This window comes from Lissotriton vulgaris, chromosome 1_1, assembly GCF_964263255.1.
Source record: "Lissotriton vulgaris chromosome 1_1, aLisVul1.2, whole genome shotgun sequence".
NCBI classification, from domain to species: Eukaryota; Metazoa; Chordata; class Amphibia; order Caudata; family Salamandridae; genus Lissotriton; species Lissotriton vulgaris.
The window spans coordinates 1,888,111,798-1,888,129,241 of record NC_141685.1 but is presented as its reverse complement, the minus strand read 5'-3'; the positions used below and the strand labels follow the sequence as shown (position 1 = coordinate 1,888,129,241).

The window sequence follows — 17,444 nt, the reverse complement described above, 5'->3', positions numbered from 1 at the left end:
ATTAACAACCAGTAACATGCAAAACCCTGTGGCAGCAGGTCTATTCCTAAGAACTATGGGTAAAGACTGCAGGCTGTGGCATATAATGAAGGAGAAGACCAATTAACAGCTCTAATTTCGGCACCAATGGGACTTGAAGATTGCAAGTACCTGTTCCTTTTCAAAAGTCTCTTTCCCAGATTAATTTTTCCTTCCAGCACAGATGTTAAACCCTGCTCTGCACTTCATCTCACCTGCACTTTTTTCTCACCCCACACATCTGTTTCACTGCAATCTCTCTTCATTACGCTCTTAGTACATCATTTTAGAAGCAAAAATCACTTTACATTGCAGAGGAAATATAACAAGCAGGTAAATCCTGATTGAAAAACTAAATCTACAAAGATAATACAACAGCAGAAATAAAAAGCTAAAATCAAAAAAATTTTAGCCAGAGTTTCAGAAGTAGAAATAATGTAAGAATCTGCTAAATCTCAGTGCAGTCCACAACAATTTGCTGAACGTGTTGCAAGCAATTCTTTATAAAGTGTTGGAAGATATTACTTTTACGTCCGAAGAAACAATCAGCGATGTAGATAGTGCCAGATAAATGATGAAGAATGCTGTACCTTGAAAAACATCACTTGAACAGCATACTGTTTGTGACTTAGAGTCAATAAAAGTATTCTGGGGTTGTCACAATGGAGAACCTGAAAAGTCACTAAAAATAGGTATTGGACAAAAATATACTAATAGACTGATAGATTAATGATCTGAGAATGATGATAATAATGATGATTTGGTGATAATGCTGATGATTATTATTGCTAGTATTACCAATACGATACAAGCATTAGTGGTAGCAGACTCTTTGAGTACTTGTTTACATATTGTTCATTTAATTGTAATAACTTTTAGGGGTGAGTGAGTGGAAATGCAGGGGTGAGTCAGTTGTTTGGTGTAACACATTTGCCTTTTCTGCATGGTCACTCCAAACTTTTGACATTTTTCTGGACCCTATTTTTGCTGGTAGTGGGGCTCTGGGTTAATCAGTGCCACAATGTGTGTGCTCTGATCCCAAAACTGGTATTGGAACAATTGTTTTCACCCAATTGGTCTACTTAACTTTCTTCTAAGGCCAGAGTAAATTGCACAGAAAATGCACCAATGTAATAGGGTTAACTGTTATACGTGGGATATAGTGTATATTTACACCACTGAAATATATGATAAAATTATATGGTTGCAGGGCCCCCTTTTTTTCCTCACCATCACACTTTTCATGGTGGCCGCAATTCCATGAAATGTGTGGTGGTGAGGAAACTCATAAAATGCTTCAGCCCCGCTAAGCAAATTGCGGCGTTGGGACTTCCACACAACCGCCAGGGAATGGGGGTTGTGGATGTTGCTGTGTTCCCAGGGCAGCCCGACCGCCCTAGTCGTAATAGGGTGGTCTGGAGGCCGCCACTGTGAGTCTGACAATTTGTTGACCGCCAGACTCATAATAAAGCCCTAGAAGAAGAATCGGAAACAAAACAAAGTAGCAAGACTCATCTTGTAATACTCTGTGAAAAATACAGCCTGCAAGCTACAACAATCAGACGACTGACTTAACTAAATACTAGATGGATGTTTCTTTAAATTGGCCGATATCAATACACTGCAGTACAATAAGAAATCCGAAATTGTGAAAGACATATAACACATTGTAATGCCATCTGCTAATGAGCAGAAAAGAAGGTGAAGCAGTCGGGACATTTCGTAGAAATATAATTGTGGAAGGCTGCGGAGGGAAACATAAGGAAACACTTATTGTCTTAAACATTCTTGAATCAGCGGGCGTGGTTACAGAAAAAAATAAGAGCTGTTCTGGTGCTTAGCAGATTGATCAAAAGCAAGCAAATGAATAAGAAAATGAACAAGGCAATAAACTACACTATTTGAGAAGAGCCATGTCTTTAACCCTCCACTAAATGTCAAATGATTGCTTTCTACTGTAAGTTTTAAAGGCAGAGTTCCCCATACGCTTGTCACAGAGATGTGAAAAGACTGACCTCCTGCTCTAGATCTTTTGGGAAGAAGTGGTACTGCTGGAAGGGTATGTTTTTGAAGAGATGTCACCCTGCCCAACGTCCGAGAATTGCCTGAAATCTCAAAAGTTGTCATGAGAAATAGTTCACTCACATACCATGTGACCTCATTCTTTAAAGTGCAGATAACCCACAAACCTTTCTATTTGGTTCAATTGATTGCTGTCAATTTTAGGGCGCTGTCCCTCATTAAAATTAATATTGCTTAAGTGTTGGCAGCCTTTAAAAATAATTGCACAACAAAGTAAGAAAAGTTTACATTCAAAGATCAATGAGTGGGTACGTTTTCTTTTAAGGCATTGTTCGCTGTAAGTAGTTATGGAATGTCATTGCAAAAAAGCATGGTTCTAAGTACAATTCAATGTCATTCCATCAATCACACAAGCAGTTTATACATCTATGAACATTGACTATTTACTTGTACGTAGGAGGAGGGTTTGCACGAGCTCTACAGTTCATTGACACTTTGCCTTCTAGAGATTCCTCTGGATAAATCGTATCAATAGGTTGTTCTTCAAAAATTGGTCCATATCTTTTTCCTTCCTCTGAAACAAAAAACAAACATTCTTGAAATAGAAATGTATTTTTTCACAAATAATTTATACATGCATATGCGCCTATGTATTGGTAGATTTGTGAAAGGCCCGTGGTTTGTGTTATCTGATTGTTAATCAGCACACATGTTATGCAGCATCAGGAGCTACACAAACATTATCTGGTTCCTTAATGATATCATCCTGTACGATTCCACCAATGACATTACGATCGACACCCGGTTGGCTTTAAGTCAAGCAGAAACAGTAGTCTAAATACATAAGAAAAATGGGGAAATATTATAATTTGGCAGTTTTCCCGCTTTTTTATAGTCAAGATATGTCTTTCGATTATTGTAAAAATTACAAGTCTCTAATTCATTATGTAAATAGCATGAAAAGAGAACACCATTGCAGGCATCCCTCTGATTCCAAGACACACACAGTAACTAGTTTCCTTGAATGTTATTCCCCGGGCGCCGCACTAGGAAGCAGCAAGAAGGAGAAATGCAAGCATGATCATATACCACTGGGCAAGGCTTAGAGAACGCCGCACTTCTCAAGACAAGATTTGGAACAACTGCTCCTATTAATTCCAAGACAACCGAGCTCTGGCATCTACTCACAGTCATTTCAAAGCATTTAATAATTAAAGTCCTGTTAACAGCCCTTTAAATCATATTCGATGTTCTTGTTTAGAAAGGAAGTCGAATATGGGAAGATATCTCTATTATTTTGAAGGAAAGATATTCAAAAATACTAAGGGGCATATTATCAAGCAATAGCGATAATTATCGCTATTGCTTGGTTAGAGACAAAAAATTATCGCTGACCTGTGGCGATTTTTATCGCAAATAAACCTTGGTATTACCAAGGTTTATCGCAAATGCGATAAAAAAACGGCCGCAATGCATGAATATCGCTGAAAAGTCAGCGATATTCATGCATTACCGAGTTAATGCTCTTAGCCATGTTATCCACCTCCCATTGGATAACATGGCTAAGAACGGCTCAGGGCAGGTGTTAGCCTCTGGAGATATTCGCGCTGAGCTCGAATATCTCCAAAAGTTGTTAATAGGAGATAGCGATGTTAGCGACTGTTTCCAGTCGCTAACATTTTGGCACGCTCACTTTGCATGTCATTAGTGATAAATATCACTGACATGCAAAGCGGGGCCCAAGATGGTCGCTATCTCCTACTAGCTGTCGCTAACTGGTGTTAGCGACAGCTAGGTAATAGGGAGATAATTTTATCTCCGCTTTCTTGGCTTTTAAAGCCCAAAAAGCAGAGATAAACCCCCTTGATAATATGCCCCTAATTTTATAAAACAAAATAATAAAACCATGCTTGTAACTTAACTTTGGAAATAGAACAGAGGAAACTAATGTTGCTGAAGTACTCACAACATAGAGTATGAATGGGGGTGTACTCTCCACCCAATGCGTGTTTGTGAGGTTGACAGGGACCATGCACCTGATTATATAAAAATACCTCCTGCCCAGCATAAGTGCTGCTTCTCTCTAGATGAGAGAGAGCAGCACTGCTGCTGGAATCCAGTCTGTTCCTGGTGGTGGCGGGTGACTGTTCTCACCTTGTAGATGGGGTCTTGCTCCTCCCATGGGCAATAAGGGCCAGGTTCACAAAGGGCCTCAGTTGTCGTGGTGGAGGCCCCTTAGTCATAGCAGGGGCCCGCACGCATGGCAGGACCACCATACTGCAATTACCCATTGCAGATGTCCCACCATGAGCGAGGCCCCCCCGCCACGAGTGCGGAGGCCCTCTGTGAATCAGGCCCTAAGTGTGCACCTCCAGTTGCCACTAACTCTGCACTGCTTGGGGGGCGTGGCCGAACGAGCAGCGAGATGGCTGCATAACTAGCGAGCTCCGCGGGCTGCGCGATAAATCCTTACAAAATCCTGGCTGTTTCTGTTTGCATATGCCCAGAACCAGAACGTAACGGCACCGGAAAGGCCTGGGGCATAATCGACCAAAGAGCTGGCGCCCTGTGACACACGAAGCCGCACGGACGGGCTCCGGCTGCCTGGTCCGACAGGAGATCGTGCTGTGATCCGACGGCGCTGGTAGCCTGCACGGGCGTGGGGCACAAATTGAGAGCGCGGCCCGTAGGCCTGAACGATAGCGAGGCAGGACGGTGAGAGGTGGCCCAGGACACACGCATGTGGAGGTGGGGTAAGGCTACGGATTGAGCTAAAGACGCCTCCTGCAAATAAATCCTTTTTATGCGCCCGCTGGACTTTCTATCAAATATAATGACTAGCTGTATGAAACGGCAGTGAGGGGTGCCACCATTTCGGATCGGGCTACATCGCCAAGAGCAGTGCCGAGAGCGGGACTGAACCGAGCAGTTTCAAGTTCTGGGCATAAGAGTCGTGATAGCTGCTGGCCCGATGCCCACCTGGGGGAGCGGCTCTCCAACACTTTAGCCCCATATTGCAGAGCGTCTCCGCTGCACGCGCCACAAACATGGTGGTCGGAGGTGGTGTGTGCTGGGACAGATCGAGGTGGCAGGGTGGCTTGCGACTAGTGCTACAGACAGATACTGCCTCTGCCCTGTTCTATTGTGTCTGATCTCTATACCGGATGTGTCCGTCTGCTCTCCTGCATCTCAAGTGCGCTGGACATTGCTGCTGAGCACGAGCTCCCGGCCGGGACTGCGCCCTGCTCTTCGCTAGACCTGGTTGCTGTCGACCTTTTCTGCGACCCGGCCACGACGCGAGGTGAAGCTCGTCCTGCTGCAGCGGTACTACGCAAACACGCCTCCCTGATCGGCAATCCTGCGTGCTTGGGGAGCCGCCATCAAGGGTGGAGAGGTGGCGTCTGACTTGCCTGAACCACCCGCGGTGTGCATTACCCCGCATTGCGCTCCCTGACGAATGAGAACACCTGAGGTATAATTCGCCAAGACGCAAATTACTGCAGGGAGCGCCAAATTAAGGCACTTAACCATGGGAAAGGGCAACACTCGCCAGCCGAAGCTCACGTTTGAGCAGAAAAGACAGTCCAGGCGGACTGAGCAGGACTCCATGGCTGCAGGGGGGGCATCCCAAGAGGCTCCTCAGGAAATCGATGTTACTGCGCTAATGCTTGAGGTGCGCTCCAGCCTAAAGAGTATTGATGCAAAATTAGACAACATGACGGCCCAGCTTGAAAATGTGCGATCGCAGGTCGCCACGCATGAAACACGCCTAGATAGCCTTGAAAATAGGCACACGAGGTGTTGTGAGTTCCAGCAAAATACCAAATCACACATCACCCACATGGAAAATAAAATTGAAGCGCTAAGCGCCAAGGCGGATAACTTGAAAGCGTGTTCTCGAAGGTGTAATGTTCGGATCACAGGCATTCCGGAGACCACGGCGATGGGGAAAATGGAAGTCTTCGTAACGGACCTGCTAAATGAAATTTTTGACCCAAACCTCTCCCCGGTGTTCACTGTGGAGCGGGTGCACAGAACACTGGGGAAAAATCACCCTTGGGCACCCCGCCAAGGCCGATCCTAGTGAAATTACTCAACTACCAGGACAGGGACTTAATATTACGTCTGGCGAGGGAGAAGGGGAGGATAACACACAAAGGGAATAACATCCTTTTATACTCATTTCACACCGCTGATGCAGGCTGCACGCAAAGAGTTCTTGCCTGCCAAAAAACTGTTGCTCCAAGCGGAAATCCCTTACTGTCTCATGTATCCTGCTAAACTAAGGGTCGTGCACAAGGGCACAACGCACCATTTCATTGATGCAGGGTCTGCTTTAAAATTCACGAAACATGTAAGCAGACTTAGGCCCAAAAGGAGAGCTCAGACTGGGGCCGAAGCCACGGGCCAAATGAGTGACAATGACTGAATTCTATGTACCCTACTGTATTGAAGCCCCAGGGTTTGGTTACCCTGTCAATGATGTAATTGGCATGGATCTACCGACTCTGCCGTTCTGCTCCTAATGCTGCGTTGTAGGATGCCAAAACTGACTGGACTAAGGGCTGTGCACGACTTCTATCTCATTTCTGCCCGTTAGTGGAACAGCCTAACATAATGCAGCCACCCTGTGCGATCAGGGGTGTACGCTCAAGATGCCGCGCCTCTGAGGGGTGTCTCCCACAATTCAAAAGTTCTACTGTTTAAGCACCATTGGCGTGTTAGGTGGGTTTATGACACAACCTGATTGGGGGGTTGGTGTGGGAGGGGGAGGTTTTGGGTAATGGGATGTTTGGCACATCGTCAAGATTCCACAAATCTTCATGCTCTTTTTGCTTTACAGTGTTCTAATGTGAGTCAATCGAGGTACGTGCGCACAGTAGTGAATTACAGACAATGGGGCTAACTAAAGTTTTAACATGGAACATAAGGGGCTTGAATGATAACAGAAAGTCCAGGCTGATGCACAGCTACTTGCTCAGGCACAACATAGATATTTCTTTCTTGCAAGAAACGCACATTAATCCCACGTGCTCACCCAAGCTTAAGCACTCAAGGTGGGGATCCGCATACTCAGCTATATTTTCAAACTATGCAAGGGGTGTAACTATCCTTTTAAGTCGGGGCATGGACTGGAGGGAACACTCGGTGTCCAGTGATACTGAGGGCAGATATGTAATATTGCATGGCGCCCTGCTCGGTAAAAGTGTGATTCTGGTGGCTGTGTATGGGCCAAACACTGACGATCCGGAGTTCTTCAGGGAAGTGTGGGCTCAAATTACGATCCTAGACTGCTCGACAGTTATATGGGAGGAGACTTCAAAATGGTAAACGACGACTCCTTGGATAGAAAGGGCACGTCCAGACAATTAGACCCGCATGCTAACCAGGCACTGAGAGACATAATGAATGAGGGCTCACTCATAGATATATGAAGATCCCGCAATGCGGGCGTCAGGGTGGGTACATGTATTTCTGTACATCATGCGGCCTGGTCCAGATTAAACTTCTGGTTAGTATCTCAAGATGTGGCCACCTGGACTGTAAATGTTGGAATTTTGGCCCAATCCCTGTCAGACCATGCTCCCTGTCTCTTAGAGCTAGACATTCCGGGGGTCCCTACCAGGGCCTTTACCTGGCGCCTCCCACCGCATGCGCTTCAAGATGCAGCCTTCACGGGAGAAATTAGAAGTGACATAATGGACTACTTCACTAACAATACAGGCTCCGTTGCTACCGAGGCAGTTCTCTGGGACGCCGTTAAGGTTGTCATGCGGGGGCAGTGCATAGTGCATAAGGCAGGGGTTTTGAAGGCCATAAGAAATACCTTGGCTGAGATTGAGAGGGAACTCAAGGCTCTTGAACAATCATTCTGTGAGGACCCTACACAAGAATTGGCTTCTCAGATTAAAACCAAACTACTAGACTTTGCAGAGGAAGCACAATGCGAGCTAAAATTCCTTGGCAAGCAGGCTGAAGCTCGAAGATACGGGGAGGGAGACCGGCCCAGTCGAACACTAGCTAGAATGATAAATACCATCTCGCCACCTACACATGTGCACACAATCGAAGATGCTGCAGGGGTAATGACAACGGGACAAAACATGATATTACAGGCGTTCACTACATATTACTCTAAGTTATATGAGTCCACTCATGCTGTGCCGAAAGACGCCCTTGAGTCATTTTTAGAGTCCTTAGCACTTGTATGATTTAATAATGCACATAGGAAGTATATGGATCGACCCGTGACAGTACAGGAAATCGCCACAACTATCAAGGCCCTTCCGCTAAATAAGGCTCCGGTACCTGATGGTCTCACGGCGGCTTTTTATAAGACATATGTTGATGAGCTTGCTCCGCGACTACATGCTGTTTTCGCTGAGGCTCTGGAGGTAGGAACGTTACCGGAATCGATGAGAGAGGCCCTGTGGACGTAAAAATCTATGCGAAAATAATAGCTGATCGTCTCCAACCCTTGCTCCCAATGGTGGCCCTTCCGGACCAATGAGGGTTCATACCAGGCAGCGCAACCACGCATAACCTAAGAACTGTTTTTTCGACACTACATTATTTACACCCGGATATACAAGCGGCAGTGGTATTTCTAGATGCCACAAAAGCATTTGATTCGCTTGAATGGCCGTATCTATTTACTATCCTGGAGCGCATGGGATTTAGCCCGTTGTTCGTAAATCTAATCCGCTTGCTCTACACTGCCCCTAAGGCCAGAGTGAGAGTGAACGGCATGGTATCAGACCCGTTCCCAATTTCCAGAGGCACCAGACAGGGGTGCCCATTGTCCCCACTTTTGTTCTCGATTGCCATGGAGCCACTAGCTGCCAGAATTGGACAGAATCATACCTCCAGGGGTATTGGATTCAGCACCCGGAGTTTGCTAATCTCCTTATACGCCGACGATGTTACTCTGTATGTGATTAACCCAACTGAGAACCTAAACCCGTTATTGAGGGGATTTGTTAAATTTTGGGGGGCTATCGCAAAGCTCCCAGGCCAACGCATGACATAGACTCGGCCAATATGCTCTGCTGGACGTGGCGTGAGCTGCTAAAGCGAGCTGCCCTACCTCTGTTATATGCGCCTGCGATCCCCCTTAAACAGAATCCTATGCTTCCATGCCTGGAAGAAGGGGGAGGTGAGGTAACCATTGCTGGATCCACACTGCACACATTTGCGGACATATACACTGATGGCACATTCCGGGATCTGCAGGTTACAGAAGAGGACCGGCCATTGTAATTTAGGGACAGGTTCACACACCACAAACTCAAATCTGCATGCAAAGCGATGTGGGACCAATTCCCTGAGGAGCCGCCGCACCTACAGGCACTCCAGAACATATTAGCTAGGGAGTCCCGGACGAAACTGGTATCACGTCTATACAATTCCATGCAAGAGCAATCCCCTATAGTGGTGCCCAAATCTCAACAACTGTGGAACAATGAACTGGAGACGCCTCTGACTGACGGACAGTGGTCATTCTGCTGTAGGCAGCCGTTGGAACTCTCCCCAAATTACAAACTCGAACTTATACACTTTAAGTTCCTCCACAGATTCTACCGCGCCCCGCTAGCTCTCCATCGCATGGGTATTAGAGACAATGACAAATGTTGGAAATGTGGGGAGGAGGGTGCTTCCTTTTTGCACGTGGCTTGGAACTGCCCGACTCTGTTTGATTACTGGTCTGAAATTTTTGTTGCTATCAATCAAATCCTGAATAGAGCAGACGCTCCTTCCCCGCTCCTAGGCATCCTGGGATTGGTGGAGAACACTGAGCCCAAAGGTCGAAAGTTACATGCTTTATTGTTGTTGTATGCTAAAAGGTGAGTGGCCATGAACTGGGGACGTAAAACCAGGCCTAAATTTAATGACTGGCTGTCGGATGTTACATATGGCCACACGCAACTAGGAGCCTATTGGGATCTGATGCCAACTGCCTCGCAACCGAGAGACATTTGGGAGCCATTCTTGCAGTGGTCACCTAGCAGAGAGGTCTCCCCTCCGATTGCACCCACTAGTCCGAATGCATAATTCCGAAATGATGTGATGTGATTATCCTTTAATTGTGTCTGTATAAATGTACCGATTTTATAACACAAGGTGACGTACTCTACTCCCCGCCCCAGCCGAAAACTGATAAAGGAAGATATGTACACTCGCTTGTCTTTACATGCAAAGGCATGTGATTGGTCCGCCTACGGCTCATTGACTCCATAGGATATGTTTGTTCATCCTACTTTGATACTTCAATGCTGTAATGTCAGATTTGATTTATAACTAGACTGACGTTTGCCTGTTTTGTTGGTTGTTTACGGAAAAACTAAAAACTTGTATCCTTCCGAAATATGTAGCAGCAGAGCCATAATGCTTGATTTATCGGATATACATATGACGGTATAATATGTAAATGCTGCATTTTACTATGCAATCTTTAATAAATACAATTAAAAAAAAAAACTCTGCACTGCTTGCCTTTTAGATGGTGCCCAGTTGCTTCTTCACTGAATGATGCTTTGCCCGTCTTGCTCTGTGTTAACTGCTATTACCAAAGACGGGTGTGGCTCTAATCAGTAAGGCTGAGCCCCGTACAACCTTCTAACAAAAGAGATGCCAATACTGATACCTATTCACAATATATTTACTCCAAAATGTATACCACATACACATTCGAAAGCTCATTAGTAGCTTATTTATTTTTGCTTCATGAAAAGATTCTGTACAATTTAAAATTTTAGAAAAATACATAACCTACACGGAACATCCATTGATTTGGGGGACAAGGGGACTAGAAAAATCACACAATCACTCTTACATCAAATCTTTTATTCACCATACTACTCACATCACACCAGCACTCATACACACACACCACATGTGGTAAAAAATAAACCTGTGGGGTAGCACATGGTCTGCCAAACCTCGAGTTGGCCTAATGTTTGATATTACATTCGTCACAGATATAACTCTCTATGACTAAACAATTTTAAGCACGTGGTTTTTTATATACAACGATATATTTTTTCTGTGTGAATGAAACACAATTCTTCATAACACAAGATAATATGGCAGAACCAACGGTAAATGCAGCACAGGCACACTGAAAAACGCGTTCACTCTTTTGCATGAGGGATGCTCCTGCATATGGCAGAACTCCTTCCCTCATGTGTGCCACACAATATGTGCTCTTGTTAAGAGTATGACTAACTAGATACCTGAGGCGCCCTCTGTAAAAAGAAGTTCCCTAGAAGCATGACAAATGACCTCAAATACCTGCTGCGCCCCAACAGCTCATGTAAGTAATCCTGTCTTTGGCACTTGTGTCAACTCCTGCAATGTACCCTTGGCAGGTCGGGAGAGTGGATATTTGTCCTGTGCCGGATTGTAATGCATTACATCATGGCTGTGATCCATAGCACTCCAGAATCAATTTTAAGATATTATTGGGTTCTGTATCAGTCGTGTAAGTAATGTGCAGTATTCGTGTTGGATACCGTTGCTTACTACTCTGCACTTTGTTGCAATAGCCAAGTCAAGTACTTGAATAAATGAAAGTCGTGGTTCTAGGTTTGGAATTTACCTAGAGTATCACGTACTATAAATTAAATGCACAATCAGAATAAGTATTTGTGGAATAAAGCTAATCAATGGTATATAAGAAATCCATGGCTGTTAAAATCACAACGCCCTTACAACGATTGAAGCCATGACATGACCTAGAAATGTATCAAGTAATTTAAAATTGTAATCACCTGTGCTGATAATAATATTGAAAGCAATCAGGGATGTCTGTTAATTATTCATTTCCTATCATTGGGTATCTCTGGGAACAAGGGGCCCGATGTAGGTAGGCCGTTACCGATCGGTAACGGCCGAAAATACCGATTTTGGGCCCTTACCGATCGGTATACAGCCATCGAGATGTAGGGCAAAGAAAAACGTCCAAATCGGTACAAATACCGAATCGGAATGACTACCGAATCGAAAATAATCGGATTCGGAAATACCCTGAATCGGAAATGTAACGAATCGGTAACATACCGAATCGGATAAAAAGACCGATTCGGTCCATGTACCGAATCGGTAGTGACACCAAATCGGAAATCATCCGATTCGGACCATGTACCGAATCGGTAATGACACCGAATCGGAAAAATTCCGATACGGTCCATGTATCGATTCGGTAGAGACAGCGAATCGGAAATAAGCCGATTCGGATAACCTACCGAATCGGTAGAATCACCGAATGGGAAAATCCCCGATTCGGACAGATAGGGAGATGTAGGGAAGCACAGAAATACCAATTCTGGCTCTAAATTGGTATTTCTCACTCGGTATTTACCATGGATTACAATCAGGTGGTAACCAACTCCAACCCATTAAAATAGACCCAAAATGCATTGCAACTTGCAGGATGGCAGCTTTTTATGTCATTGCAAGGCGGCTACGGCTACAGCAGGAAGGACAGAGGGAATGGCAAAGAGAGGAACAGGTCTACAGACAGAGGATCACCCTGTTCATGCTCACAGAGGCAGAGATCCTACAGAGGTACAGGCTGGACTCAGACACCATTCTGGAGCTCATCAGGGACCTCAAACCACTGTTGGACCACCCCACCCCAAAGGCACACGCCATCCCAGCGCACGTCCAGGTGCAATGCAGCTTACACCTGCTTGCGTCTGGCAGCTATCAAAGTGGAGTTGCAGCGGTAGGAGGGGTGACCCAGAGCAGCCTGTCAAGGTTCTTCCACACATTCCTTGACGCCATGATACACAGGATGGACCAATACATCTCTTTCCCTTCAACCCACGCAGAACTGGTACAAACTAAAGCTGACTTCTACCAGATGGCACAATTTCCCCAAATCATTGGCTGCATAGATGGCACGCACATTCCGATTTGCCCCCCAGCTGACACAGAATACATATACCGCAATCGGAAGTCTACGCACACCATCAACATTCAGGTGATCTGCAATGCGAAGTGCACCATCACAGACCTGGTAGCAAAATTCCCAGGGAGTACCCATGACTCCTACATTTTTCAACAGAGCGGCATCTATGCACGGCTGATGGCTGGCGAATTTGGTGAAGGATACCTCCTAGGTGAGACACATCATCAGACCCCCATAACACAAAGTAGCTAAGAGTAATACATGTATGCATGTGAGTAATGTTACCCCTTTTCCTTCTAGGCGCATATGCCCTCCGCTCATTCATACTCACCCCCTACCTCAACCCCTCCACACCCAGCCAAAGGAGGTATAACCGGGCCCACAAAAGCACAAGGAATGTAGTTGAACGGACCTTTGGCATCTGGAAAAGTAGATTCAGATGCCTGCACAAGAGTGGAGGTGCAAGGCAGTATACCCCCATCACCTGCTGCAAGATCATAGCTGTCTGTGCAATGTTGCACAACCTTGCGGTGAAGAAGGGCACTGAGGTGGAGTTGTCTGACTACGAGGACCATGACGACGACGTTGCTGTGCCACAAACACAACCTGCTGGGGTGTCTACGCCAAGTGATGGCAGATACAGACGTGAGGAGATTACAGAAAACTATTTCTGAGTGAGTACAGATGCACAGACAGGTAAATGGTTGTGAGGAAAAGCAAATTTTAATAATGTTGCAACACCGTTACTGCACTGATGTGCAACAAAAGAAAATGTCAATGTAAAGAAAATAAATGTCAAAGGTCCGGGTTGCCTCACCCGCCCTGCCAAGCCTACTTTTTGCTGCGCTTAGCAGCCCCACTGGGGTGTGCCTCACCCCCTTCCGCATGTCCAGCGGCTTCTGCAGAGCGCCTGGTGCTCCGGCGCGGCTCCGACACAGCGCTGGCCGGGCTGCTGCAGCTGCTGCTGTCCCCAGCCTCCCCCAGGTCCAGGGCTGGATTGGCCGCAGTGTTGGAAATGATCATTGCCTCCATGGCTGTTGTTATGCGGGCCATTCCCCTGGTGACCTCAGCGGTGTTCTGTGTCAAGCTTGCCTCCATATTAGCCCCACGTTGGCACAGTTGCGCGGTAGCAGCAGCAAGGCGGCTAATAGATCTGTTGTGCATGCGGGCATCCCGCCTGCGCGAGTGCTCGTGCTCGTCAAGTCTGCCGCATAGCTGTGTGATGGCTGTGGTCAGCCTGCCAAGACCTGCAGCAACTTCCTTATTTGTGTCAACAAAAGCCTTAAACCCTTGCACCATCTCGCCCATCTGCAGGTTGTGCTGGCGAAGCTGGCGCTGGCAGGCCATGATGGACTTTGCCTGCATGCGCTGGATCTTGACCATGCTGCCTTCAAGCCCCTGGAAGACGCTGCCCTCCCGTGCCGGAGGTGCAGTGCTGGAAATGGCACGCCTCCGGGAACTGCTGCTGCCGCCCTGCTGTGTGGGCTGGGGTGCAACTGGTGTTGTTGTGGTGGTGGCTGGGGCCTGACCCGCTGCTCCCTGGATAGGGTTGAGTGGAGCCACAACCATACTCCTGGCAGGAGATGTGGTAGGTGCAGGGTGGGCCGTTGTTGGAGAGTTCTCAGGGGAGAACAGAAATGGGGGTGTGCCAGACATTTGTGGGGAGTGAAGAAAAGCGTAGTCAAGTCCCAGGTCTCCCTCATTTCCCTGGCCAATGGTGTTGTCCTCCTCCTCCTCCTCCAGGGCAGCCTGACTTGTGCTAGGCCCTGCCACCGCACTGGAAGTTGGTGCTGGTGCTGGTGCCTCAGTAGCTTGTGCTCCTCCGCCTGATGGTGGCCCTAGGTATAAAGAAGCATTTGTGAATTGAGTGCCGATGTATTACAGTTACTACAATTAAAGCATTGCACATGTCCTTGCATATACTTTGAATGTGTTCCACTGTTTTCTATATTGTGGTTCTGCACTGCCATATTTTGCCTACTTCTGCTGACTACATTTACCATGATGCTTTTCTCTTGTATGTTGGTTACAGTACTGGGCTAGGGTTTGGCTGTGCATTGTGTCTAAAGGGGAGGTGTCTGGTAGGGTGTGTCATGATGCGCATGCTTCTTACCTGTAGCTGTAGCTCTGGCTGAGCTATCCAGGGTCCCGATTCCAGTCACACTCTCCCTCTCGATGGTGCTGGACACCAGTTCCTCCAGCTCAGTGAGGGGTGGCGCCGGGTTCCTGCCTCCACCAGTCAGTGCAGCTTGCCTCTGCAGCTCAGCCATTTTGCGTTTCGTCAGGCTGCGGATGTCATAAAATCTTTTTTTTAGGTCATCAAGGGTCCTGGGGGTGACACCAACTGAGTTGACCTTCTCACCAATCTCGCTCCAGAGCCTCCTCTTCGTGCTGTCCGGTACAGTGAGGGACAACCTCCCAAAGAGCTGCCTGTGCACCCTCACCACCTCCTCCACCAACACCTGCAGCTCCATGGTACTAAACTTGGGCTTTCTCTTGTGGCCAGCCTTCTGGCTCTCACTGCTGCTTGCCATCTTTCAATCACAGTGCTCTGGCTCCTGCTTCCACTGCTGCTCACTGTGAATGTTCAGCTCAGGCTGCCTCTCCAGAAAGTTCTTAATGAGCTGCACCTGCCTGGGTAGCCACTCCCTGCTTGGGTGGGGGAGGGTGGATCCACCTCATTGGCTGTTTCGGATTTTACCGATTCGGATTTTACCGAATAGGATTTTGCCGATTCGGATTGTTCAATGCATTCCTATGGGCATTTTGGCCATGGGGGTGTATTTCGACCTCCGAATCGGTAATTGCCGAATCGGTATTTGCCGATTCGGCAATTTCCGATTCGGTGGTAGCCGATTCGGTACATTCCGAATCGGTCCATGCCGATTCGGTACGTATCGAATCACAATACCGATGACGAACGAATCGGTATTTTTTCGTTTTTTTTTTCCTACATCTCGTTTTCCGATTTGAGAATACCGATTCGGTGCGCCTCTGTATTTTGAAATCGGAAAAAGCGATTTACCTACATCGGGCCCTAAGGGCCCGATGTAGGAGCCTTAATACCGGTCGGAAATGGCCGATTTCGACCGTTTCCGACCGGTAAATGGCCATTTGGTATGTAGGTGCCCGTTTCCGAGGGCATATGTAGGTAACTGCACATTTACCGAATCGGTAAAATTACCTCATCGGTAAAATACCGATTCGGCAATTCTATCGATTCGGTAAGTTCCTAATGTAGTGGGACTCTTCTGAGTCCCACAGGTGTTACCGAATCGGTATTTTACCATGAAATACAACTTCATGGTAAAATACCGATTCCGGTGTGCATGCACATGTGTGCATGCACACCTATGCCATGTGGCAGGCAGACCTGCCCCTAGGGCATGTATGCCTGCCACATGGCACCCAAGCCTGTATTGGGGGTGCTAGTGGGTGTCAAAGTGACACCCCCTGCACCCTTGCAGAAATCGGTAATTACCTAATCGGTAAATACCGATTCGGTAATGCCCTTTGATTCCTATGGGCTTCAAGGCCCATAGGAATCAATGGGGGATACCGATTCGGTATTTACAGAATCGGTAAATACCAAATCTTACAGATTCGGTATTTACCGATTCTGAAATACCCACATCTCCCCCCCTCCAATTTACCACTTCTCAAATACCGAATCGGTATGATTCGGTATTTAAGAAGTGGTAAATTGGAGTTTACCTACATCGGGCCCTAATTGAGAAGTATCATATACAGACTAGTCAATGGGCTGTAACAAAGCAGTCGAGGTATTATAGACATAGCTGCCTTGTGTTGTAGTTTCCTTCTGGTTTTCCAGGGTTAGATCAGTAGATCTGCGGTAATGTTGCAGAGACTGTGCAATACCTGTGGATGGCGGAGGGTTGTAGCCATTACTAGAGTACCTCATCTCCTTTTCACATGTGGGAAATCAGCACTCATTTTCCGTTTTTCTCTCAAATTTGTGAATCATGGCCTGACATTGTAGCTATACAGACAGTTTAGCTCCCTCAAGGTTGCATGTAGGTACAATGTATCAATACACAGCATTTGAAAGTTTCTTATGTTACTGTTTGCCTGTGTGCAGCTTTGGCGCCACAGCTGCTTACATTTTAATATAGTATTCCTCCCTACCACCTCCTCTTAATGCCACCGTTTCGTTAGTGATGCCTCCTGTGCCATACCTCCAGCGTTGTTGCTTGTATTTGTTTAGCCTTTTTGCAATTTTGGGTGTTAACCACCAGTTGGGCTTCTTTTGGTAAGATATTAGTTTGGTTGGAGGCTTCCTTTTAAGATTGGGCTTGTTTTTGACTTTTTTCACAGTGACGAAATGTAAAATCAAGTCCCATCGCTGTAACTGCAGCCAGGTAGATGCGGTACTAAGCAGTGGAGGCTCCCTCCCTAAAGTCAAAATGTTGGCCCAGGTATTGGAGCACTGTACAGTACTTGTTTATATATGTTCGTATTTACTCTGCAGGAG

At 46.5% G+C, this 17,444-nt stretch overlaps 1 protein-coding gene across 4 annotated transcripts in view; it reads right to left on the bottom strand.

Moving 5' to 3' along the window:
* The window catches only part of CNTN1 (contactin 1), a 1,059,655-nt gene that overhangs the window by 443,436 nt on the left and 598,775 nt on the right, over window positions 1-17,444 (bottom strand). For all 4 annotated transcript variants that reach the window (XM_086919467.1, XM_086919469.1, XM_086919468.1 and 1 more), the window contains one exon: window positions 2,488-2,614. In XM_086919467.1, the coding sequence (XP_086775593.1) occupies window positions 2,488-2,614 (127 nt within the window). The remainder of the gene's footprint in view (window positions 1-2,487; window positions 2,615-17,444) is intronic.